The 25,655-nt window shown below is 45.6% G+C and overlaps 2 protein-coding genes across 3 annotated transcripts; one reads left to right on the forward strand and one right to left on the reverse strand.

Moving 5' to 3' along the window:
- Positions 1-218: 218 nt before the first annotated feature.
- On the forward strand, positions 219-23,404 carry LOC108153351 (ankyrin repeat and BTB/POZ domain-containing protein 2). 2 transcript variants are annotated; one of them, XM_017283318.2, is made up of 7 exons: positions 219-1,355; positions 7,671-7,898; positions 18,759-20,883; positions 20,948-21,692; positions 22,044-22,407; positions 22,469-22,796; positions 22,868-23,404. In XM_017283318.2, exons 2-7 carry the CDS (start codon positions 7,780-7,782, stop codon positions 23,108-23,110), a joined length of 3,924 nt encoding a protein of 1,307 aa, XP_017138807.1. In that variant the 5' UTR covers positions 219-1,355; positions 7,671-7,779; the 3' UTR covers positions 23,111-23,404. The 2 variants fall into 2 exon arrangements, with proteins under 2 accessions (XP_017138807.1, XP_017138806.1); XM_017283317.2 differs by lacking the exons at positions 219-1,355; positions 7,671-7,898 and adding an exon at positions 15,942-17,008.
- Positions 23,405-23,819: 415 nt separating this feature from the next.
- On the reverse strand, positions 23,820-24,439 carry LOC108165568 (endocuticle structural glycoprotein ABD-5). Its single transcript, XM_017301642.1, has 2 exons — positions 24,331-24,439; positions 23,820-24,251 (listed from the first exon to the last, which is right to left on the reverse strand). Exons 1-2 carry the CDS (start codon positions 24,340-24,342, stop codon positions 23,847-23,849), a joined length of 417 nt encoding a protein of 138 aa, XP_017157131.1. The 5' UTR covers positions 24,343-24,439; the 3' UTR covers positions 23,820-23,846.
- Positions 24,440-25,655: the final 1,216 nt, after the last annotated feature.

The raw sequence follows: 25,655 nt of genomic DNA on the forward strand, positions 1-25,655 counted from the left end.
GAAGACGACCAAACCTGTCGACGCAATGAAAATTCCTATGGCCCGAGCACTGCAGTTTCGATTCAGTTTCGAGCGTGTGCCAAGCCCACGAGCTCCGTTTGGCCATAACGAGAGCAAAGCTGGACAAAAGGAAGGCACACAACCAACGAAACAGCAGACAGGAGGCGAAAAATGCTAAGCGTAAATAGCTCATAGATAATACTCGTAGTGCCCAGGCATTTTCAGGCGATGCTAGCGATGCAATGCGATGCGAGCGCAAACCCAAAACGCAAACAAAACAAAAGACTTAGGACACGAACTGGGCGAAGGAGCTAGAGCCCCAGTCATGTAACAACAGCAGCCCCAGCCTCCGCCTCGTACGAAGGCAGCCCTCGTAGAATTTCGACTCTGAACGACCAACAAACGAAAGAAAAAAACAAGATCAACTGGTTTCGCGTCGAGCAAACACCAACAACAAAATACTCACTCAAAACGGAGAGCTCAAGACCAGTTGAGTCTGAGAGTCAGAGCCAGCGCCAGAGCCAGAGTTAGGCCAACAGACCAACAGACCATCAAACCATTGTTGCCTCTTCGTCGTCGTCTATTGCGCGTGCCTTCGGTCGGTCGGTGTCGGTAGATCGGTTGGTCTGTAAAAATACTTTTCCCCCAAAGAAGTTTCATTTGTGTTTTTGACTGTTCGTCGTGCAGAACGATTCTCCTGCGCTGCCAGTTCCTCTGCCCCGCGGCCAATGTCTCCCCCCGCCCACTGTCTATCACCGTCTGCATCTGTGCCTTTTGTGCCTGTTTGTATCTGTGTTTGTGTTTGCGAGCAGGCGTGTAATATGCGCGAAAAGCTGTTTTCGGTACATACAGCCTTTCCCATACATCCATAGAGTAAATTTTCCTGTTAACCGAAAACCTGACAAAATATAATAGAATACCAGAAAAATAAATACAAACAACTACCATCGAAAACGCTCTCTGGGAGCGTGTGTGTATGCATCTACATATGTATCTTGGTGGTGTGTTGGTGTTTCTCTGTAAATGTGCATTTAAATATCCGTCTGTGTAAATATGCAAAAATGGAATGCAAACGTTGATTCTGCTGGTCGCCACTCAGCTAGCAGTAGGTGAAAGTAAAGCGATTTTTTTTTTAAATTAATTGCAAGCAGGCAATTTCGTACATACTGTGCCAAGTGATCCAGTAGCCAAGTGGAGGCTGGCAGGTAAATTAACTGACTAATCACTCGGATGCTCCGACAAGGAGTGGAGTGACCCAGAGTTTCGAGTGAGTGGAAGGTGCAACGCGCGCGCAGTTGGAGACTTTTTGGATTTCGAATATCCGCTCGAGACATAGTAATAGGATACCTAGAAAAGTGAGTACTATATTAGAGTTTTATATATTTTGGGTACCTTTAACTAAGAAATACCATATGAATTAGAAGGAATTTCGTATGGTGTATGTACTTAAATAGTTCTAACAGAATGGGTTCTGTATTATCTTCAATTCTCTATATTAGAGCAGTTCAATCTGAATATAAAATTTGGAAAAAAAACACCCTGATCGAATGAATAAATATCCAAACATTTCTCTGGTTTCACATCCCTATCTCTAACTAGCCATATCTCTTATCTCATAAATCTCCCATTTATTTGATTTTTCTGAGCTTCTGAGGATCTCGAGACAAGTAGCTACCACACCACACCTAGAAACCGTACCCTAATGATTTGATTCTTTGGCTAAAATGGTCATAAGACGATGGAATAAATTTACTAATAGAGAACATGCACAGATCGGCATAGCTGGAGACCTATGCAAATGCGGCCCCCTTACAACGGTCGGTCCCCCCAGATCATAAATTATGCTAAAGACCCGCATGGGAAACTCTTTTTTGCTCTTTTCTTTTGGTATTTCTATGTCGCAACCCAATTTCAATTTGGATCTCAGTTTGAGGCTCGTTGGGAACTCCGTTTATTTGTTAAGAACTCTGACAAAACATTTGGCAATAAGCTAGAAATACGATGCATGTATCTGTGTATCTTATAGACACACTCTGCTCTTTTTTCCTTGTTCTGGTTTAGAGTGGACAACAAACAAGCTCGTAAATAGTCAAACACATATACACACACAAGCGAATGTATGGTCTTAGATATATACATACATATATAAATACATATGTATAGTGTTCACCCAGGGGTAAACTATTTTTATTGACTTTAGCTTTGACGTTTGACACCTCTGCGGTTTTTGTTTACGATCTGAATAGGAATCACGAGAGCACAGCACACAAGATGGACAGGGACAGAGCGAAGGAGAACTAACTCTATTCAAATACATACATAAATGTTAAATTTATCTAAATTGGGAAGATAATGAAGTTTCATGAAGTAAATTTACTTCTTATGCACTTAAAAGTCAATTGAATTTATTACTTGATTCTATACTGGATAAATTATTGTTCTTTAGCTCGATTTTCATGGCTATATGTTAATATTTTGATCATTTCGCAAATTTCAACATTCCCGTAAATTCTAGCATACCGCACTGCCTGAGTAGGGGGTACACTGAACATATTTTATGGTATAAATCAGCGAATAAACTCTAACAAAGGCCTAGACCCACGGACAGGCACAGCTGTCTCATGGAATTGTTAGAAACTGCTGGTTGGCCATTGGGTTAGGGTAGCGGGAGCAGGCGGGGGAGCCCACAAAGCCGCTCGTGCCGACACACCTGACAAGCGAACCAAACCCAATCGACCAGGTTCGAGCCAGATTCTATGGCTGACATTATTGATACATTATACGGCCATTTTATGGCGCGGCTGTCAAAGGGAAAGGGTTCAGAGTGGCGGAGAATCAGGGAAATACTTGTGGAGATGGAAACAGCGTATCAGCGTCAGATAAATAGAAATACTGGCTTTGATAGAGCTCTCTCGCTCTTTGGCCTAGGTGGAGCTTTGTTTTAATCACCAGCTGTTACAGCTCTTGCTCTCGTTTGATGGGCGCTCAATCGGCCCTTTTGTGTGTGTGGCTCTGGCTCTGACTCTGACTCTGCCCAAGACTCTTTAGCCCACTTTGGGCTGTCGCTGTCACCCGGCGAAAGAGAGCGGGCAGGGAGTGGCCCTTTGTCTCTCGTTAAGCCAATTGTCCATTAAGACCCAGAGCTGCTGGTCCTCTGATTGCATAAGCCCCTCCACGCTGGGCACACTCGTATTTTATTTCACTGTCAGTTAAGATGAAAAATTGTTTTTATTATTTGCCTTTTCTTATTGGCATTTGCCCCTTGCTGACATCACGTGACAACAGCAACAGAAAATGCTGGCTCGGGCTCGGGTTCGGTGGCATTTTTTCGGTTCGGCTCGAGCAAATAATTTAAATGTCAATGAGCGAGAGAGCAGGCGACGGCGGCGACTCTAACCAGATAACCAGCTTGTGGCTTGCTGGGTCCCGGTCCGGACCCAGCCCCAGCCCATGACGAGCCGATACCCCAGTCAAAACCCCCAGCCAAGTGACCTAATTTCGAGCAGACACTGCAGCAGAGCAGAGCCAGAGAAACACTTTCTCCTGGACCGAACCGATCGAGTTCTGGCTTGTCGTGGGCCCAACTTCGACCTCGTCTCGGGCTTGCAATTAAGAGAAAATTTAATTTTGAATTTATTAAAGGTAAATAAGAAGCAGACGGCAGCGACAGCCCCCAAAAAATATTCGTGTCTCGCTCTTGACATAAATCAAAATTTTTCTTTCCTATATGTATAACTACATATATAATTTATACACACATGCAATCAAATCCAGAACGGACAGAAAAACAGACAGCAGCTGCAGAAGAAGCGACAGAAAAAGGAAAGATAATGATGGCACTCCACAGATTCTTTGGTTGCCACAACAAGGCCCCTGGATCTGGATTGGCCTTGGGTACGGTACGAGTATTTGCTGAAAGCATTTCTGAAATCAAATTAAGATCAACTGGTTCCCAGTCCGAGTCAATCATACGATGACTGCATCACAGCTGATGCATGTAATTAGAGAGGTGCGGCAATTTTTGGGGATTAGTTGGCTGACAATTCTAATATGCTTAAAGCTTAAAAGTTGTTTAGTCTATGAAAATGATTTTCTAATATTTAATGCAGATAGTAATTTGCTTTGGGAGTTCCTTTTGGAAAATTTTAGCCTCTTCTGAGACTACAAATCCTATAAAAATATAAAACTCTCACAGGCACACATTCCCCAAGAGATCGAAGCCAAAGGCCATCAGGCCACTTGAAATTTTTTCAGTGTTTGCTTTCAACTCAATAATTTTGGGGGATCACAAATCGAATAATCAAATACAAATACAAACACAAATACAACGAAACGAAGAGCAGATTCCAAAGTATCAGTTACAAAACGTTTCAATTTTTGCTGCCTCACTGGGTTTCTCGTGGAGGGGAGCGAATCATCCGGGGATCGGTTATCCGCGACCCACAAGAGAGGTGCCGGCTCCGCCAAGGTAAGAGAGAGAAAGAAAGAGAGAGAGTAGGTAGGGAAGCAGGGAGACAGTGCCCCAGAAATCAGATACTTTTCATTTGCCACATACTCGTAGCCCAACGAGAAGAATGCCCACCAAATTGGTGATAAATTTGTCGATGAAATTGTTTAGATAGCAAAATCCGCCGAAACTCTCTTTTTCTCCTTTGGAATGAGTTGTTTTCGTAGTTCTTGTGCCTGGCCATGTTGCCACCGCAACTATCTATAAATGGCTAATGACATTGGATTTGCATAAGCTATGCAATTAATCTTTGTAATAAGTGGAAACCGAAGCAAACCGAAACCAAACCAAATCGAACCGCAGGCCAAAGACAAACATTCGGGGCTCGAGGCACAAGCAGAAGATGGGAGATGGGGAGAAAAAACTTGGAATTATTGGGAATTTTCAGCGTAAATCTTTAGTATGATTAATGAATGGAGGGACGCGATAGGTCCCCAACCATAAACCAATGATATTCTGGTTTATTATGCAAATTATGCGTTAAGGGCGTAGAAGGCCGCATCTATTAGTGTCAGGTCTATGGGCACAATCGAACACTATCCACCAACGCCCGCCACCTGACCAGCCTTAGAATCGGACCCACATGTGGCCACATTCAGAAAATCAAAGTCACACTCCCACACGGAATGGATTGGACTTGGATTCCCAGCTGCACATTGTTGCATATTAATGGGTCTGGAACGGACTTCAAACAGTTAGTCGCATGTGCGGCATATTAATTATGGAATTTCTTTTGCTTCAACCTCTGCAACGAACCTTCGGTCGCGTATCTCTGCGTGTCTCTGCGTGTGCGTGGAACCTCGACTGCGAGCTGGCCTTTCTCTTTGGAATGCGGTAGCTGCCAAAGAGAAGATGAAAATTACTCATAAGGCACCAGAAAATCTGCCGACCTGGCTGGCACTTTACTTGTTTGGTAGAAATTTCCCACATTTGTTGCTATACCCAAAGAATGTTCTTCAAGTTTTATAGCAGATCTTAAAATTGATTTAGCTTGACTAAGATAGTCTTAGACAATACTACCACTACGACCATATACTCTGCTACTTCTCAAGTTCTTTAAACAATATTTTCTTATGCTATTGGCAAAAGTATATTCTCATACAATCACAGAAAGAGAGAGGGGAAAAACTATTGAAAATAAATAGACTCGTCTTCTTTCTTAATTTCCTGGAAATCATATCTTTCACCTTATATCGGAAATGGTAATTCCAATCCGATTGAGTAACAGAACATTAGCTTAGCAGACAGACTTTGACAGTTTGTTAGAGAGCTATAAAGTGGGTTATTTGATATCGGTTTGCTGGCCAGAGTAACACTTTGCCAGAGATCTGAGTAGAGTGCTTTCTCGCCCAGGCCCAGAGACAGAGACAGAGACAGAGCCATAAATCTGCCAGCCAGCTAGCCAGCCAACCAGCAGCAGGTTGGGTTGCGGTTACGAGCATAAGAATGGAGACGACGACTAATGCCATTTAAAATGCGGCAGTTTAGGTTTAGCTGCCATTTATATGGGTGTCAATCCACGTTCTTTGATTTGACTGTCGATTATTGAGTGTCAGGCCAGAGCGCAACTAATTAATGCGCAGCCTGAAACGAAGACATAAAATAAAACGAACAAAACCAAAAAACGGTTAAAAAGAAATCTCCCAGACGCCAGGGAGAGGAGCTGCGCAGATGACCTCTTTCCGCAGCAGACTGATAAGGGGTCGTAGATCAAACAATTGGATTGATACATTAATGAACGCAAGGCACCCACACGTTGTGAAATATATCTACATATGTATGTACATACGAGTATTTGAATCGATCGAAAACATGGCAAAAGTATTCAAACTGTTTGTCGAATGCTCGTATAGCAAGGTCGAATCGATCGAAAAGCAAGCCCATTTGTCATGCGCAGTTATGGGGGAGGGCTGTTCATATAATATATAATATGTATATAATATGTGGGACGTTCTAGCATGAATCATATAATATGATGATGCTTATTTTCTCTGCTCACATTTCGTGGTATAATTTGAGTTGCAGTCACTCAACTAAAAGCAATGGTATGCGACATTAAAATACATAATTATTTCTAATTCAGTTTCTCTTCTTCTTAAACCATTTTCAAGGCATTCTAACACTTTCATTCTAATCAGAAAATATGATCCATATCGGTACATCATGATATCTAGTGTGTTAGAGACAGACGCCATATATGAATCATAGCTCTTACTTATTTGGAACCTGTTCGAATACCAAAGTACATACATATGCACATACATATGATGCTATATGGCATCCTCATCCTCACCACCATCATCACTCTCTCACTGCCCCCCACTCCACTTGAGTCGGACGGGCTTCCTCTGCCCCCCTCGAGCACTTCCGATAAGATCGCTTTCAGCATTCAATAGAAAAATTAAAAACAAACCAAACGGCACACTTGATTGGAGGTTCGTCGCGGGCTGGGGGACATTTATGCCGGGAACGGGAACGATAAGAGAAGCAGCTGCTGGAGAAAGAAAATGTTGTTGGTTTTTTACGATGGTTTATGGATGGCAGAAATGTCTGACATTATGCCGGCAAAAACAATTTCCAGTGAAATGAAATCGAACGGCATTGATTGCATGCCAATGTGGCTCCAAAGTTCTTGATCGACACCTGCAGCCAGCCGCCGACGAAGACGACGACGACTACGACGACGACGACGATGTTCCATCAGACGACGCACCATTCCGACTACGACTACGACTCAGACGGTGATGGAGACTGAGACTGAGACGGACACAAACACTGAGTTTGAGACTGAGACTGAGACCGGTGACCATTTATAGAGTAACTAGCGACTAGCAAGACGATCAACAGACGATCAACTTGCCATCACAATGACGCAAAACACGCAATGGCCCAAGACTCTACCCCGGCGGCTGCCTGGCCTGGCCATCTCCCCAGTCCAGTCCCCAGTTGGAGGAGCTTTCTCTGGGGCGAGGAGGAGGCAGCGTTAATTATTATGGGCAGAGGAAGTGGAGACGACGTCGGCAGCGACTAATTGCACTGCGGCTGCAGTGACCATTGTGGAGCGTCTAGCCTGCTGCCCAGAGACCCCTCTTTCCTCTTACCTTTCCCATTAATTGTCAGTGCATTATTTAATCGAAATGCTTGTTTATTTCACTTTTTGCAGAGCCGGAAAATGCAGCAGCTGGAACTCTGAACTCCGACCTCTGACTTTGGCTGAGAAAGAACAAGGACAACACATAAAAAACACACACACACGCACGTACACACTCAAAATGCCCACCCGCCACAATTGGGATACGGAGCGTGTGGGCGTGGCACATCTGGCTGGGGCTCTGAGTCCGCTTTGCATAACCGATGCCAATCATGAGATATTGCGGCCAAAGCCACGAAGGTGAGTCCCAATCCCATTGGAATCGAATAAACCCAAGGCGAATACTCGTAGAAGAGTGTAGAAAGAGTATAACGTAACCATACCATACTTAATATCGATGATTTGTTCTTGAGCTTAGTTGCAGGTCTGGTCTAATGGTCTGGTTTCTAATGCCCAATCTAGTAATATCCATAATATGTAGCTTTATGTTTCACGCGCAGAACTTGATTTTCCAACAAATTATTTAATTTCGGTATTGACTCTGGTCGCACATATTCAAATGTATGTACATAGCTACACATAGGTATCTCTATGAACAAATTTATGGTGGCAGAAAGGGGTGGCTGCCATTTTTAATAGCTAGATTCTCACAGATAGCGGTGAAGAGAAAGACACAGGGAGGAGGAGGACTGAGAGAAAATAAGATACACAAGACTCGGCCAATGTAATTATATCCGGTACTCGAAGAGTTTAGGGATATATATACATATGTATGCATTACTTTCGTGGTGGGACATACATATATTCTTGATCAGCACCAATAGCTCACTCGATATAGCCACGTTTGTCTGTCTGTCTGTTTATCTCGATGAGCGCTTAGAATAACAAAATGTTGTATCCAGACTCCTGTGATATTACACAGCTAAAAGTGTGCTTAAAGATTTCAGCCCAAACAGCTTGATAGATAGCACGAAAGTCTGCACACAAGGTCCGTTTCCTCTATTTCTAGCAGTTTATTGTCTCGTTATACCCCTGTGCTTTTTGAGTACCTGGCTTAAATAGGCGATGTTACAAGTTACAAGCAACCCTTCGATATCTTTTTATATTTTATAGTATATATATACATATATGTATATTCTTATGTTTCGCTTAATAGGTAGTGTTCTTTATAAATATTCTTGAAAATTTACTTGACGATTTTAGCTCCTTACCTCTTCCCCCAGCTCATGCCCTTTACACCTTAACTCAATAACAAATCTTCAAACTTTGTTTACCCAACCCAACTATCCCCTAACTCTCCTGTTTACTGCCCAGGCTTTTGCACTCCCTTTGCCACTTAAACATCATCAAAGATAGCCCTTACTTCTTATTTCAAAGGCACATTACTTAATATTACTGGCACAGTACTCGCTGACCAAGTGCGTGGCAAATACGTGGCATTAAAACGGATATTAATCATTGACTTTCATACGTATTTATGTGTATTAATTAATAAAACGTTGTTATGTTAATAAGTTAAAATACTTAAAATTATTCCTTGCGTATACTACTACTACTACCCACTATTCTCCAAGACATTCAAGTCCCCTCGCAAGAGTGTTTCAGAACTCATTTCGCGATTTTCGTAGACTGCTACAGTTGGCTGCGGGTCTGCTTCTACAGAAGCTGGACTTGGGGCTATGGATTCCGTTTTCTGATGCCTATTTTATTGTTCGAAATTGGCTTTGCTCTCGATCCTGTTGACCCCGGTGCCCTTGAAGAGGAATGACAGTATAATTTTGATGTCGGGTAGTAATATTTAATTGTTATTTGCTCAATGTCTCCTATAATTCTCCTATAATCCGAATAAACACGAAATCGAATTGGGACTTTTTTGGAACCCCGTGTCTAACTTTTAATTTCGAATTCCAACCGCTCATTCAAATCCTCCCGCTGGGAAGTCGTTGAGTAAAACAGGCGACACGGCTCAGTTGTCCCTCTCTTTTTATGACCAATTCACGTATCATTTTTTCGTTACTACATTTTACTTCAACACTATTGCCCTCTAGTGTTCATTTTTCCGTATATATTTTACATTCCATGTGGCTCCACCTTGCGGCAAGCTGTAGCAGCTGTTCATATATACATCGCTAGATGTCGCCATGAAAGAATGTAGCTAAACTTTTAACATTATGCAACAAAAAGTCGGCTATTCAATGAGCGCATAGTTAGAAATTAAAACAATAGGTGCCAAAGAAAGGGTGAAAAAAAAATTGAAATTACAAATTAATAAGCAAAATAAATCTAGAAAAATAATTTTGAATATTCCATAAAATTACTACACCTTTTTGGCATCAATTTCTTGATATTCTTTCAATTTTCAAGATAAAAGCTCCCCTAAAACGAAGTTGAAACCCCAACTAAGATAACTTTTAACCCCCCAAAAGACCATTATTTATTCAAAAACATACACAAAATTCTCAGAGAGAGTATTAGAATCTGCTAGAACGTGTAGGAGGCTGAGTAACCACTGCATATTGATTTGATTCTTGTTACTTTAATATAAATCCGCTCTAATCCAGATTCAAAACTCTAAAAGATATGGTCATTCTCTTAAATGTTGTGGATGCCACAGATTTTCGTCCTTTGTAGAGGCGGAAAGGGAGTGGAATAACTTTGAAACGAACTTGTTTCAGTGTGATATCACAGGAGCTTGGACCAAAATTGAAATTGCTTTAGATCTTATAGTCTCTGAGAACTGGGATGCGGGATGCTGATCAAGATGATATATACTTTGTGGGGTCGGAAACGCTTCCTTCTGGGCGTTACACATATCCACTTTCCCCACAAATCTAATATATGTACCTTTATACTCTTCTTGAGTATCGGGTATAAAAATGATGAATGATGAAAATAACCCATCTAATACCCCAAAACTGTCAAAGAATATTTAAGTACTCAGAATGATTTGGTTGTATTTACTCCTATGCTCATGTACCATCATGAGATGGTTTTCTTTAGCTCTTGTCTGCTTTCTTATCGGTCTTCAGAGATATGTACGTGTACCAGTGGGCTCAAAAGTTTTCCAACCGCCCAACCGCCACGCCACCAGCAATGCCAACTATTTTTGGACTGCGACACTTGCATGCATAATTGTGCACAAAGGCGTGAAGGGAGGCGGCAAGGTACACAAGAACACTGCCGGGTGAGGGAGGGACAGACAGACAGGGCAGTCAGACAGGCCAAGTTGAACGGACAATAATCTTTTGTTCTGGCCGGAGTCGACCAACTTCTTTTCGGAAGTGATACAAGAACAACAAATAAGAAAACACCAGATAAAGAAGTTGACGTAGGAGCTGGGGCTGGTAGGAATGGCGGACGCTAGACGATTTTCGGAAATCATAATGTATTGTTTGTTTGTTTGTTTTTGTTTGCTTGTGTGTGTGTGTGTGTTGTCTGTTTGTCCGTTGGCCAGATATCTTCTTGGTCTCTAGACCAAACGGGAACGATCTGTCTGCGATTCGTTTTCGCATTGTGAAGCCGGTCAAGGTTAATTTGGAAAATATTAGTGTCAGCACAGTCGGAGCGGGATGCGGAGGGGGCAGGAAGCCCCCAGGCAGAGAGAAGAAGATCACTCCGGATGTGTGCCACAAAAAGAAGATACTCGTAGAAGCACAAACTGGCTTTACGACCCCAGCGAAGGCACAGATGAATAATTATTAAATGCGGGCCTGGCCCGGACCAGCCCAGTCAGACACGACTAATTCAATTAAAACGAAACTAGAGCTTGAGGTACAGATACAGATACAGATACAGATACAGGTACAGATAGAGATTGATGCTCGAGACGCGTCGAGTCGAGTGTTGCTGGGGATGAAGGTTTCTGTTAAGGTTTTGGTCTTTTTCCTCGCAAAGTTCAAGCTCGATTGAGAAATCGCCAGGCAGTGGCAGCGGCAGACAATTGCTGATTGAAATCTCAGTCCACCCCGCAGGAAACAGGGGAAACAGAAATATGACTGGCATTTTGCGAAACTTTATTGTAGCTTCGTTTTTGTGTGTTGCTGGCAATTAAAAGTTTGAAATGCGAGTAACAACAAACAAATGACAGTTGGAAATATTTCACACAAACGAAAGTGAAAACGGCAAAATGTGAATAATTAGCAGAGGGCCGACAATAAAGGGAATCAAATAATAATAGCTAACGAACTGGAATAGGAAAAATGTACGAAAAATTCGCCACAATTGCCAGACGGCGAATTGTTGAACAGGTAGCAGATACTCGTACTCGTACTCGTACTCGTGCTCCAGCTGCAGCAACAACAGCAGCGACTTGTGGCCAACAAAGTCAATGACAATGGGAATGGGCAGGAGGAGGAGGGCCCTCTGCCTCTGCCAACCATCTCTCTCTCTCAGGGGCAACAAACCCGAGCGCCCCTCCGTACCCCTTTCCGTATAGCTATCTCTATCTGTATCGGTGTAGCATCTTCAGTTCAGTGTAATTTTGAACGCAGCATTAAAGAGAGTACAAGAAATAATGCGACGACGCGACGTGAGGCAAGTGAAAATGTTGTTACCTTTTTACCTTGCCCGAGCTCAGGCCGCGACTTTCTTTCACACACACAGGCCACAGATGCAGATACAGAGATGGATACAGATACAGATACTTTGATACTCTCTTTTAAACACAATCCACGCTAGCCCCAGCTAGATCTGTGAGATACTTTTCGGTGTTTGTCCAAATATACGAGTTCGTTGCTAACTTACAGAATCGACCGGCCAAAAACCGAAGCCACAAAACGAAATGCAGCCAAAACCAGAAAACAAAAGCCCAAAAAAATGGATAATGGAAAATGGAAAATCCGAGGCGCGAAAGTGTGGGAGATTTGAGAGCAGCTGTTGCCGAGCGAGGAATGACAGAGCACAGGCTGTTGATAGATCTGGATAGACGGACGGACTAATTAAGTCGTTCGAGATAGCAGCGACCCCCTTCTTCATCTTCATCTTCGTCTTCGTCGCCGTCTTCGAACGGAAGCGAAGTCGGTTGCTCTGCGCAGCCTCATCCTCATCTTCTCCGGGCTGGGCGCATCTCCAATTGATGTTGGGGATGTGGTTGAATGCGGAAATCTTGTTGGATGGCAGTCTGCAGTCACAGTGGTAGTCGGGGACGCCGCGTATTAAACTCTAATCAGCAAGATGTGATGATATGATAGGGCCACGAAGCACTCGGAATAGGTAGCAATTTGTCAGATGTTGGGGTTTCATAACAGTTACAGCCAATTGCCTTGTCACTGATGGTGTCGGGATACCAGTTCGGGCTGGTCATGGCTCACATGAAGGAAATGCAGGTGAAGAGGTGATGTACATATGTGAGATTTCCTGGCAGATATTCGTATTTTGCCTCTACGAGTCCTCGTAGAATCACCCCAATTGAAGGAATAGCAGTAATAGAGGAGAATGTCGATCGATTCAGATTCAGGCAATCATATCTATAAGCTTGCATCAAAATATCTTAAATTTCCGAACAAAATGCCATTAAGATTTCTATATCCAAGTTTCGAAAACGATTTTCTACTGTTCCCAGACTCAGACCATGACTCAGCCGAAGAAAAGGGGGGCTTAAGCAATCCATGTCAATCAAACGTAGAAATATCTTGCATTGGGCTAAGGGTAGGGGGAAGGGAAACCAGATGAAGAAAATTCGGTGAAGTCACCACGCATCTTATCCAACAAATTCTGCTCGCCTCGAGCCTCGAACGACATTAGGCACAAATTTTGTGTGTTTGTGCTAGCGCTAACCTTGCCACAGGCTTAACTTCCATTTCCATCCGATAATTCGCTGATATTTTTGCCAACTAAAGATTATTAATGATCTTACTTGAAGAGTTGGTTCTAATGATCTACAATCTAAAACTGAACACTGAAAACTGAAAACCGAAAACCATTTCCTGTCTAATACTGTCAGGGCATGAAAAACGAAAGTTCCTAAATCTTGATGTGCGCATTAGAGGCTACCCGAACACCAACCCGACTCCCATTAGTTGGGTGACACACATACCCATATGTATCTCTCCATAGTTCCAAGGGTACTGATACTTCTCTTTTTATGTACTTTCTGGGTAACTTGCACTTACTGCCTTTTCGGCCAACCGTTTTCCAGCCGTTTCGATTTGTTTTCTTCTCCTTTGTGGCCGAGTTGTTTTATAAACACGCGAATATTACATTAAACATTTTGGTATATATTTTTCTGGTTTTCGTTTCGTTTGCTCTTTTTTCTGTTTTTAATTTTTGGGAGGTCTTTTGTGTCTGAGTGTGGATGGAGTGTGGAGCTCGGCTGCTTAATGGGTGTAAGCATATTTATGGCCTGTCATTACTTTTCCGTAAATTAAACTTTTTAATGCGAAAATTGCTTAGAGCATAATTTTTTTAATAATCCACAGTGGAGCAGAGCACTTGAAGCCTGGCCTAGGAACAGCCGCCGCGGCGGCTAGTGAAGAAAGTTATTGTATAATCGGACAGGTAGAGAGATGGGAGATGGTTAGAGGAACGTAGAGTAGAGTTTTCCGTATTACGTGGGCGGCGTTTTTTTTTATGTTCGGTTTTTGTTTTGGGGTTATTCGGGTATTTGGATCAAATGGTCATGGCTTTCTAATTGCAATTGTGCTCCGCTTCGTGGTTGTGGTGGAGCCATGGGGCCGCTCCCATTCTTCGTCCACAAAAAAGAAGCTTCTGCAGCTGCTGCCGAAAAAATACATATATACAAACATATGTATGTACTTATGGATATGGATATGTGGCTGTCTATCTGTATGGTAGGAAAAACAAAAGGCCAACGCCAAGGCAACCTCAAGAAGCCGTTATGTCAGCGCGCATACTCGTAGCCCAGTACGAGTATAAATCATTAGAGGCAGGTTACGCTCGGCAATTTATTTGCTCCACACATGAAACGTATCTTGTAGATGTATCTCGAAGCCTACGCACGTCTGCCCATGCCCAAGCCCATGCTCAGAACACATACGTCAGGCCGAGCTTTGCTTAGAATCTAAGCATCTTGTGGCCTGGGACTGGGACTGGGACTGGGGGACTGCCAGCCCAGCCTGCGCGCCGAAGCAAGCAAGGAAGCTGGCAAAACTATCTGATAAGTGTCAAGATTGTATAACCTTCGAGTGCGGTGCGGTGTGGTATGGTGCGAGAGATCTCCCTTGGCCCCGCCAAACAGTTATACATAATTAAATTCAGAGCCAGAGTAGCTATCAGAGATGGGAGTGAGACTTTGTCCAGTCACGTTATTGGAGCGGGATAAGCCAGATGATGCTTGCAGTGTTTCTGCGACTGCCTTGAAGCCAAATAAATATTCGATATAAAAATACCCATAGAAATGTAAGGGGTATTTGCATGTAATGAAACTGAATGTATCTAAGGGAACAATTCAATATCTTAGACATCTTTTATTTTATAACAGTTCTGCCCTCTGCTATAAATATACTCGTAATACTTGTTTTACCACCATTTGGTTTTAGAACAAAAATGTTTTTTGCTATTTTCTACAAAATAATCAACATGGAATGGAATTTTCAATTATTTTGGCTGGAGCTAATAATATTCCTTTGGCTATACAACATTCTTTGAGCATCACTGCCAGTACTCGCAGTGACTTTTTGAAAATCACTTTATCACCAGCAGCAACAAAGAAAAAAAAACAAAAGGAAAAATGAAAAATCACAGATACACTCGTACTCGCAATGTTTCAGTACGAGCATTCGTGTACCTTACAGGCACTACTGCCGCACAGTGAGCCCTCAAACGCTGGCTGCCTACGATTCGAAGGTGCGACGGTGCGACGGTGCGACGGTGCGACGGTGCGACGGTACGACGGTACGACGGTATGGCTGTTCCATTGTTTTGGGCCCACAGCTGAGAAGCAAATGGAAAAATTACCCAAGCCGAGCCAAGCCAAGCCATGCCAAAGACCCTATGTGCGCAAGGTGGCCCGCCTCTGGGGGCTCCAGAGGCCCAAAACGCGCTGTGAAAATGAGGAAAAACAGATATCGCAGCGCGTAGACAATGACGGGGCAGAGCAGAGCAGAGCCGAGAGCGCCAGCAGCTGTGGCACGGCTCTGTCTGACTTTGAACCGCCGCCGCGGCTCAGGTGAGCTTCGTTTTTCAGTCGAGCTTGATGTGCGCGAGCGAACGGTAATGCGGGCTCGAAATTTGGCGACTGTCGGAATTTTTTTTTCGGACATTCGACTTTTGGAGCTTTGAATTTCGAATTTTGAGTTTCGGTCGCGGCTCGCCGAGCACGAGAGCAATGATAATTTATAATTTGCATAATTGTTGTTATTATTTGTGCGATTAACATAGAAAACAGCTGCAAAAGCAGCAAAAGGAAATCGGGAATCGGGACTAGAAAAAGAAAGAAAAGTGCCAATAGGAAGACAAAGAGAAAAAGAGGAAGTGTGTGGCCGTGTCGAAGTGAAATGAAACCAAACTAAATCAAAACAGCACCCAATCATGTATTGCACCAAAGATTGCTCCTGCAGCCTCTGCCGCGAGCTACGGAACTACAAGATAGGATCCAAGAAGGCACCCCCGCCCCCCCTGCCACCGCCTACAGCGAACTCCACATCCCTCCTGGGCAGAATGCTGAACGAGAACTTCATCCTGCGACGGCGGGGCATTTCTCTCAAGAACTTTCAGCCGCAGTCGCTGCGGAACAGCGAAATGTGTCAGCAGCAGCAGAAGCTGCCAATGCCACGGCCCGGACAGACACCCTCGCCCACGCCCATCGAGGAGCTTCCCGACTGGGTGGAGGACACGAGCAGGACGCGACCGGCCAACCACAAGGTGGTCATCTACTTTGGGGACTCCATCAATCGCAATCAACCGCAAGTGCAACTGCAACCGCAAACCCAAGCCCAGATCCAGCCGCCGTCTTCAGCTCCACTTCTAGCTCCAGCTGCAGCTGCAGCAGCCTCACCATTGTTATCGCCCAAAGAACTGCACTCGCAGCTGCTCCACGAAATGTCCCAGAAACTGAAGTCCAATGACAAAGCGGTGGAGAAGGAGGAGGTGGAGATGCAGAAGGTGGAGCAGGCCAGAGCCGTGGAGGAGGGGATTGATAGGGTGGAACGGGCAGAACGGGCGGATGATGAACTGCCGCCCTACATTGAGAGCGTGCAGAATGGCGTAATTAATATCAGAATTGAAGGCAATTACCGGCGAGCCAGTGCTCTGGTGGAAACGGTGGCAAAGCCAACTCTGGCCGTGGTCGGTCCAACGAAATCTGATGCTACCACTGCTGTCACTGATGCCACTGATGATGATGATGATGATGATGATGATGATGACGGAGACGACAACGACCCTGGCCACGATGCGGAGACGGACTCGTGCGACTGGAGCTACGTTCAGGAGTGGCGACGAGCAGCCAGACGGTACTGGAAAATATTTAAAATTATACGCAATTATTTGTTGCCTCTTTTCCATTTCCATTTATATATTTTCTGCTGCAATTCTTTTGTGAAAGTTGAGTAGAAAAGGGATTTATAGGTAGAGAATTGATTGAAATTGATTAGAAAAGGGAAAGGAGTCAGTTTTGGGATGGAAAACCCACGGTAAACCAGACAGAATTAGAAAGCCGAGTCAAAAAGCTCTTTGCCAAAAATGCTGATCATTTTTAAAGGCATCCGTTCAATTAGATCCGTTTTTTTAACTCATTAAAACATTTACAGAAATGAACAATCGTAAAAGTTTTCTATAGAGCACAAATTTGCATATGACAGAATAAACTACATATTTCTATAGCAATTGAATAAACAATTCTGAATCTTTTAATGTTGATCATTCATACATTTAATGTCACATAAAAACTGCTCACATTAAAATCAAACTGAATACAAATTAGGAAACCATTTTAAAGACAAGCCAACTCATTTTATAACATCCGAAATATACAAATACAAGACCATCAGTGGTCCCAAAACATATTTCCCAAAACAAATAATAATAATAGTGATATACGAAAACAAGAATGCCAAATAAAATGCTTGTAAGAAAAACCAAACGAAAGGTCACTGCACGACAATAAAAAGACTAATCAAACTTCCTTAGGAATGGGATCATGGCAACAAGTCCCAAAGAAATTTCAGCTGCTGTCCATAAATTTTATTTAGCACAGAACAGTGTCCAAACCATTGTAGATTCGTCTGGATAGACAATGGAAGATGTGTCAGGCTACGGCGAAATTAAAAATTTGGGTCAATCGGAGCTCAAGTTACAGCATAGACCACTCTGGGGTTGGGCGAAATATCTTCATTCTTCTGTGTTTTTTATTCTGTATTCTACAAAGAATACACTCATAAAGGAATGAAAAGATTTTGACAACGCTGACGACTGACTTTTCGCATGCAAATGAAACATCGTAACTGGCTTTAAATATCATTTGTTTATGCTGTTTTTTATTTTGAACGAGCCCAGTTAGAAGACGATAATCAAGAAATGCGATAATGAATCGTGGGGACTAAGATAAACCTACTTTCGAATAAAAAATGAAATTTTGAACTGGAGAAATTTCTCAGTCTTGCCTCATATAATATTACAATATTCATTTATATTGACAACGAATCAAAATATCCTCTCCAATATTTACAATTGCTAGAAGCTCTCTCATTGTTCGCCTCGTTTTTCACCAAGATATTTGATTCTTATGAGCCTGTTCTGAGACCAACTCCTACCGAATCTCGACTTGATGACGGAATTTAGACATCTTGTCCCTGTATGTGCAACCACTTTTAATTACGTGCCACTGATTCAGCGCACGGCTCGCGTCTAACCAGAAGATTGGTATCATGGTGTGAAGAGAGATTAGAGTCCACGTTAGACGTAGCCTTTGTTTGTCTTAGAATGGGATTTCTCAGTTGTTATTATTAAATACAAATTTATGTGTTATGGTTAAGGAAATGAAGCGGTATTTAATATAAAATTGGGTGCTAAATTATTAAACAGAGAGAAACATGTAATACCTATTTTAAAGAGAGCCCCTGCTGTCACTATGTTTACTATCTATGTTTTTTAAGTATTTTATTCCTGGGCAACCGCTTTGATTAACATTGTAAGACTTATATTTTATATATATATATATATATTGAATTATAATATTTATATAATGAATATTATTTCTTGCAGACCCACTGGCAACTTGCCTCCCAGTTTCGGACAGCTCCCGGCGCCCAGTCAGATTACTGGGCTGCCTCCCATGCCTCCGCCTCTGCTGCAGCCATCACAGCAGCAGCAGCAACAGCAGTCGACTCCACTGTCGCCCCATGGACCACACAGCGGTCTGGCGGTGTCGATGGCTGCGCCAGCACCTCGGGTGTTCAAAGAATTAGCCCAGCACCCCAACAAGGGAGTGGGGCACAAGGTGGGGGTCCCGGGAAATCTCGCCTTGAGCCAAGGCCAGATTCCGCTTCCCAGCCAGATGACTTCGCCCGTTAGAGCCACCAAGGCGCTGATTCCCCAGCGAGCGGTGGCGGGTCCCGCTCGCCTGACCGTCCAGAGTACGCCCGTGAAATCGCAGCCTCCGCAGCTGAGTGGGAGTCTCAGCCAGACCTCGCCCAGCCGACCCACACTGGGCATACCCACCACGGCCACGAGCACGACCAGTGGGAATCCCCCGCCAGCACGAACGCACCAGCACGATCAATTCCGGGCACTGCAGCGCGTACAGGAATGCCACAGCTCCTCGGATGAGAACCGGAGCTCGGGCCATGCCAGCATGTCGGACACGGGAGGCCACAGCTCCTCCCCGGCAGGAGGCATGACCCTGGGACCTCTGCCCGAGGATCGGCTGGCGGCGGGAGTGACCAATAGAAGCACCCGATCTCGACGACACCGGGGCATATTGCCGGCGGGCAAGGCACCCTGGAGCGGGACAGGCCTGGAGGACATAAAGCTGGCCATGCTCACACTGCGCTCCCAGACGAGCAGCAGCACGTACAGCAGTCTGAGCGCCGGATCGGAGAGCTCCGAGCCAGCCAGACGTCTGGGCCGTTACTCCTCCCTGGAGACGGTGATCACCAGTACGAGTGCCGACGAGTTTGTGTGGGTGGACTCGCACAACCGCCTGGTAGAGCTGCAGCATCCGCCGTGGAGCCAGCAGTGCATCATACGGGTGCTGAGGGGCGGCCGTTGTAAGCAGCAGGCGGAGCACATGGCCGTGGAGGTCGTCTCCAGATTGGGCTACCTGCTGCAGCGGGCTCTAGTTAGAATTGCTAGGGAGATCCAGCGCTTCTCGGCGGGATTGGGAATGTGCTCCAAGCAGGAGGTGGCCGGTGCCTTCCGGGTTGTGCTCTGCTCGACTCTGGCCGACTCCTGTACCAAGGCCTGCATGCGTGCGGCGGCCATGTTCGCCGTGCCGGGGGAGAGTGCGCTGAAGCAGAGCAAGTCCTCGCGAGCAGGCCTCCAGTTGTCCGTCGGTCGCTTCTATCGCTGGATGACCGACGCTCGACTCGGCAAGTTTATACATGAATATGCCGCAGTGTATCTTTGTGCCGGCGTCGAGAATCTCCTCGAGGAGATCATGCTGCAGTGTAGCAACGGCAACACAGCGGCCGCCCTCGACCAGAGCATAGCCAACTCGGGTGACGTTTGGGGTCTTCTGCAGCCCTTTGCTCATCTAAATGCGGGACGCATTGCCTCCGGTGCTCTGACCATGCCCTGCTGGGCCAGTGCCTCCTCCCTGGCCACCTGCGTGGGCAGCATCCGGGAGCTTAAGGAGAAAGCCCTGCGCACACAGCAGGAGTTCCAGCTGGGCGCCGCCCTCTCTGGCTCCGCTCTGGCTGCGCTCTTTTACTTCATGCGCTGCTCCCAGCTGGAGCACACGGAGCTGCTGGCCGCCTCAGGATCGGGATCCGGCCAAGCCGCCCCAGTGCCGCCCAATAATACTGGCAGCCATCATGTCCAGGAGCTGTGCTATGAGCGCGCCTATGTTGTCCTTCCCCCCCTGGCCGAATGGTTGAGGGTCGCCTCGGCGCATGCCGAGCACCGCAGCGCTCTGATGATAGACAAGGATGATGTGATGCAGGCGGCCCGGCTCCTGCTCCCGGGCGTCGACTGTCCTATCCGTCCCGTGGCCCACGATGAGGAACTGCCCACCAAGAAGACTCATTTCAATGCGGGCTCCAGTAGCTCAACGGGAACGGGCACAGGTAACAGCAGTTCCAGTTCGCCGGTGGTTAGTGGAATTGGTATCGGGATTGGCGAGGATACCTCAGAGCTGGGCAGGCGCGCCACCATTGGAGTGGCCTTTAAGGTGAGTGCGATTTTTAATATCGGTACCCATTGCAAAACCTAATCCCTGTCCATCTTCTTTGCAGCTGCTTCTCACTGGCCGCGCCGAGCTACTGGCTCAGGCTGCCCAACTGCTGCCGCCCACAACCCGCTACGACACCCAGAACAGCGCTGGCCTGACAGCCCTGATGGTTGCCAGCATCCGCAACGACGAGGTGGCTCTGCACGCGCTCTTGGACGCCGGCTGCGATCCCAATGTGGAGGTGCCGCCCGCCGGCAGCTCTGGCCATCCGGCCATCCTGCCGGACACGCAGCACTGGACAGCCCTGAGCTTCGCCGCCAGTCGCGCCAACTACGTGGCTCTGAGGATTCTGCTAGAGCGGGGCGGCAAGGTTGAGGGCGGAGCTCGCAGCAGCGAGGAAAAGTGTACCTTGACGCCGCTGCAGTTGGCCGCGGGCACGGGCAACCTAGAGATCGTGGCCCTCCTGCTGGCACATGGAGCGAACGCCTTCCTCTCCACCCAGCAGAAGGACTCCCTCTGCTTTGCGGGATCGGCGCAGAAAGGTTGCTTCTGTGCTATCTCCGTTGCCGCCGCCCACGGGCATCGGTCTTGCCTGCGCAAGCTGCTCACCCATCCCGTGTTGCCTGGCACTCGGGATGTCCTCTCACTGGAGGAAATGCTGGCAGAGGGCGATGTGGCTGGAGTAAGAGGGGGTCCAGGCAATGTCCCGACCAATGCCAATAGCGAGGACATTCTACCGTTGCTGAACAAGACGCAGATCAAGCGACTCCAGGAGGCCATGTACCACAGTGCCGAGAACAACCATTTGGGTGAGTTAAGGGAGAGTTTCGAAAATAACAAAATGGCTCTAAAAACGAATCCCTGGATTACTTATTTCAAATGAATGCACATTCATTATTGTTTGTTTATAATCGGCTGAAGCTAGTCAAAATTTAATTTAAAACCGGATGAGGCGCAAAAACGTTGAAAGAGTTTTGTTTAATACCTATTTTTATATTTAAGTGCTGAAAAAATGTGATTTTTATTGTTGATCTTATTACCAGAGAATGTGTATTTAATTGAATGAAGGATAAGCTCCAATTTGGTGAAATTTATATGTACATATGTACGAGTATATGTATGTATGTAATTGACACAGAGTGTATCTCTATGAATTTCAGACATAACCATTGAACTGCGCAAACTGGGGGTGCCTTGGACTCTCCACTGCTGGATGCATGCCCTGTCGGCGGCGCACGAGCTGCGGCTGGATGCTGTTATCGACCAACTGCTGCAGGACTTCCTCCAGGTTTGCCCGGACGACTACAGCGCTCAGTTCGTGAGCGAGTGCCTGCCGCTGCTTTTCAACATATTCCGGAACAAGAACGAGGGCACCACCCTGCTGCTGGCTGACATATTTGCCACCTGCTTTGGCTGGGAGACGCTGCAGCCGGTAAAGGAGCAGCCACAGATGCAGCCAGTCCAGGGCTCTCGCATAGATCCCAAGTTCGTGAACAACCCGGAACTGAGCGATGTCACATTTAGGTGAGATTAAGGACCCAAATATATCCATTTGAGTGGGTAATACTTTCGTTTCACTACTCAGAGTTGAGGGCAAGATCTTCTATGGGCACAAGATCGTCCTGGTCACAGCCTCGCCGCGCTTCCAAAGCATGCTTAGCTCCAAGTTGAGCGATGCCAGTTCCACGCCCACGGTCCAGATCAACGATATACGCTATCACATCTTCCAACTGGTCATGCAGTTCCTCTACAGCGGCGGATGCGGCTCTCTAGATGTGGCCCATGGAGATGTCCTCGAGCTAATGGCTGCGGCCAGCTTCTTCCAGCTGGAGGGTCTGCTCCGATATACAGAGGCTCGCTGCTCCGAAATGGTCGATGTGGACAATGTGGTGGCCATGTACATACATGCCAAGGTGAGCCACCGTACTCCTCCAGCAAAACCACCTGAACGAATCTCAATGATATCCATATTCATTCCTCCCAGGTCTACAATGCCCATCGTCTGCTGGAGTACTGCCAGTGCTTCCTGCTTCAGAATATGGTGGCTCTGCTCACCTACGATGACTCGGTGAAGCGTCTACTGTTTGCAAAGAAGATACCCAATCACGACGTCCTCGCCGGCCTTTTGCAGACCCTGCAGACCCGCCTTAAGACGCGCAAGCCCAATTCTGGCGGCGGCCTGGTCCACTCCTATCGATCGCCTCCGGCCACGCCCGTCAAGAAGTAACCCTCTCCCCATAACAGAATCCAATTCGTATTTATTACATTATTTTTTTTAATTGAATCTTTGAGCTTTTATGTATTATAATAATTTCCCAGCCGGATACCGATCCCCTTCTTCAAGACTCTACCTTAGTTGTACTTTTTTTTTATTTTTTTTTGTATTCTCAATTTGTTCAGCGCACTGTTAACTTATACGAACCCCAGGATCGTCAAGAAGCCGATCCTCTAGCTATTATTTTGTAGTTGAAATTGTTTCTGCATTAAATGAAGAACGTAACCTTTTTTTTATTCCAATTAATTTCCTTTGGCGGTACCTTTTAGTGAATTTCCTCGATCTAGGTATTTGTCCAATTTTTCCCAAGGCTTTCATTGGTCTCCAAAACAAAAGTAGCTTGTTAAATTATGGGGAAATCCTTGCTGATGTTTTCCGCTATGATACTTACAATCTTGAAAATTTTGTGATTGGGCTAGGAGGCAGATCTTGAATTCGAAGCTAATAGGAACAGGCCCTTGTTGAGTTGCTGTCCAATATGATACATTGAAAAAACCTACTAGAAAAACAGGTTGTAAGAATGCATTATAGATTTCAGCTGGGATGCAACCATGGCCCTCAGCAGAGTAATCCCTTCTCTTCTGTAAATTCTTCTGTACGGGAACGGTAACCTTGAAAATCAACCAATCCACCACATTATTCAATCAAAAAACACTACAAATTCGATTCGATTCGTATCAGATCTTTATTAGGGCTTTGGAGGCTTGGCGTACTCCAGATCGGGCTGGGCCACCAGCTGGCTAACTTGTTTGGCGGCCACCGAAATCTGCGGCAATATGGCACCGCCTTCGGGTACGAAGCCATGGTCGTCGGCCTTGTAGGTGACGGTCACTTCCTGGCCATTGGCATCAAAGTAGGAGTAGGAGCCGCTTATCTCGAGGTACTCGTTGTCCGTGCCCGGATTCCTCAGCACAGCCTCCTCACGCCGATGGGTGCCGTCCTCGGAAAGGTAGGAGAAGTTGTAGGAACCATCCTCGTGCTTTTCATTCGACGATTCTAGAATGGCCACGGGTGGCTGGGTGGTGGAAGTGACATGATCCACTGGAGCAGACAAAACAACCGTTACCAGGCAGAGGGCCAACGAGATGATGAGCTGTGGTGGAGGTGGAGGTCATCAGATGAGGTAATCCTTGGAGGTGAGATGGAATCTCTGGGGCGATGGCGATACTTACAATCTTGAACATGTTGCTGTCTGGATGGGAAGCTGATCTTGATTTGAGTCGTGTTCAGCCCAGACACCTCTTTATATTGCCGAAAATTGGCGCTGCCCTGCTTACCGGTTATTGACCAATATCCATATACATACCCGTGCATACTCGTACTCGTTCAATATGAATTTGCAAACATTTACTTGAAACCCGTTTTAAGAATTAATTAAAGATCAGACCCATCTCACATCTCCCATCTTGCATTGCAATTCCCATTCTTATTCCCATTCCCATTCCCCTCCGCTCCGACTTCGATCCTAAACAAAAATTTCTGCTGCAATTTGAGGCTCTTAATTTATTCCCGATCTTGGTACAGGCTCTTATTGTTCTTCTCTCTGGCACCCCATGCACTTGTTTATCCTACACTCGACGCCATGTACACATGTACATAAGTTGCGGTCCATGCCGATGATCATCGTGGAGGAGGTCGATTGGGGGTGAATCGGCTGGCCCCACTCTGCACTTTTGGTTCAGTCCGATTTTAAATTCGATCGTTTTGATTTTGGGCATTATCCAGAGCTGATTTTTCTCGAACATGTCGGGGATTTGGTTTTTCCATCCGCAATTGTTTACAAGAAAACTATAAACAAAGCAAACACACGGCGTCTCTCCCCTCCCCTCCCCTTCTTTTCCGTTCAGTCTTGATCTCCCACCCTCAACATGTTTTGTGCCTCGTTTCGTGCCCCCATTGATGTTATTTTTGGCCACTGGGCATGAGGCAGCACTAAATTCTCCATTCTCCTCCAGCCTTCTATATAGTATTTGTTCTACATACCCGCCACAGCCCAGAGCAGAGGCTGAAGCAGTAGCAGCAGCAGCCGGTCAGATGAAGATGTTGCCAGCGGCACATGGGAGATGGGAGGTGGATAGCGTGGATAGGGTGGATAGGTTGGGGCATTGGGAGGAGGAATGGAGGAATGGAGGGGCAGCTACAAAATACTTAAAGGTGCCACATACGCATCGTTCGATTTTGGATACGGTTTCTTGGCATTTTGTTTATGCAACAATAAATTTTACATTTAATTTTCGTTTCATTTGAAATGCTACAGAAATACCGAAGAATGCCCCGATTTGGATCTGAATTTGTTCCGCCGAGGCGGCGAGCTGCGCGAGGGTGAAGCAATTTGTCCGATTTCACTATACCGGCAATATCTGGCAAGGTTTTTGCAATCAGATTTGCATATTTCTTTGTTCTGGCTGTGAAATAATTAATTATTAATCGAACGCGAAGAATTCGGAGTACATTTTGCGCAATTGAAATATTCGGATAGGCGGAAAGATATAGTATC

This window comes from Drosophila miranda, chromosome XR (assembly GCF_003369915.1).
Source record: "Drosophila miranda strain MSH22 chromosome XR, D.miranda_PacBio2.1, whole genome shotgun sequence".
Lineage (NCBI taxonomy): Eukaryota > Metazoa > Arthropoda > Insecta > Diptera > Drosophilidae > Drosophila > Drosophila miranda.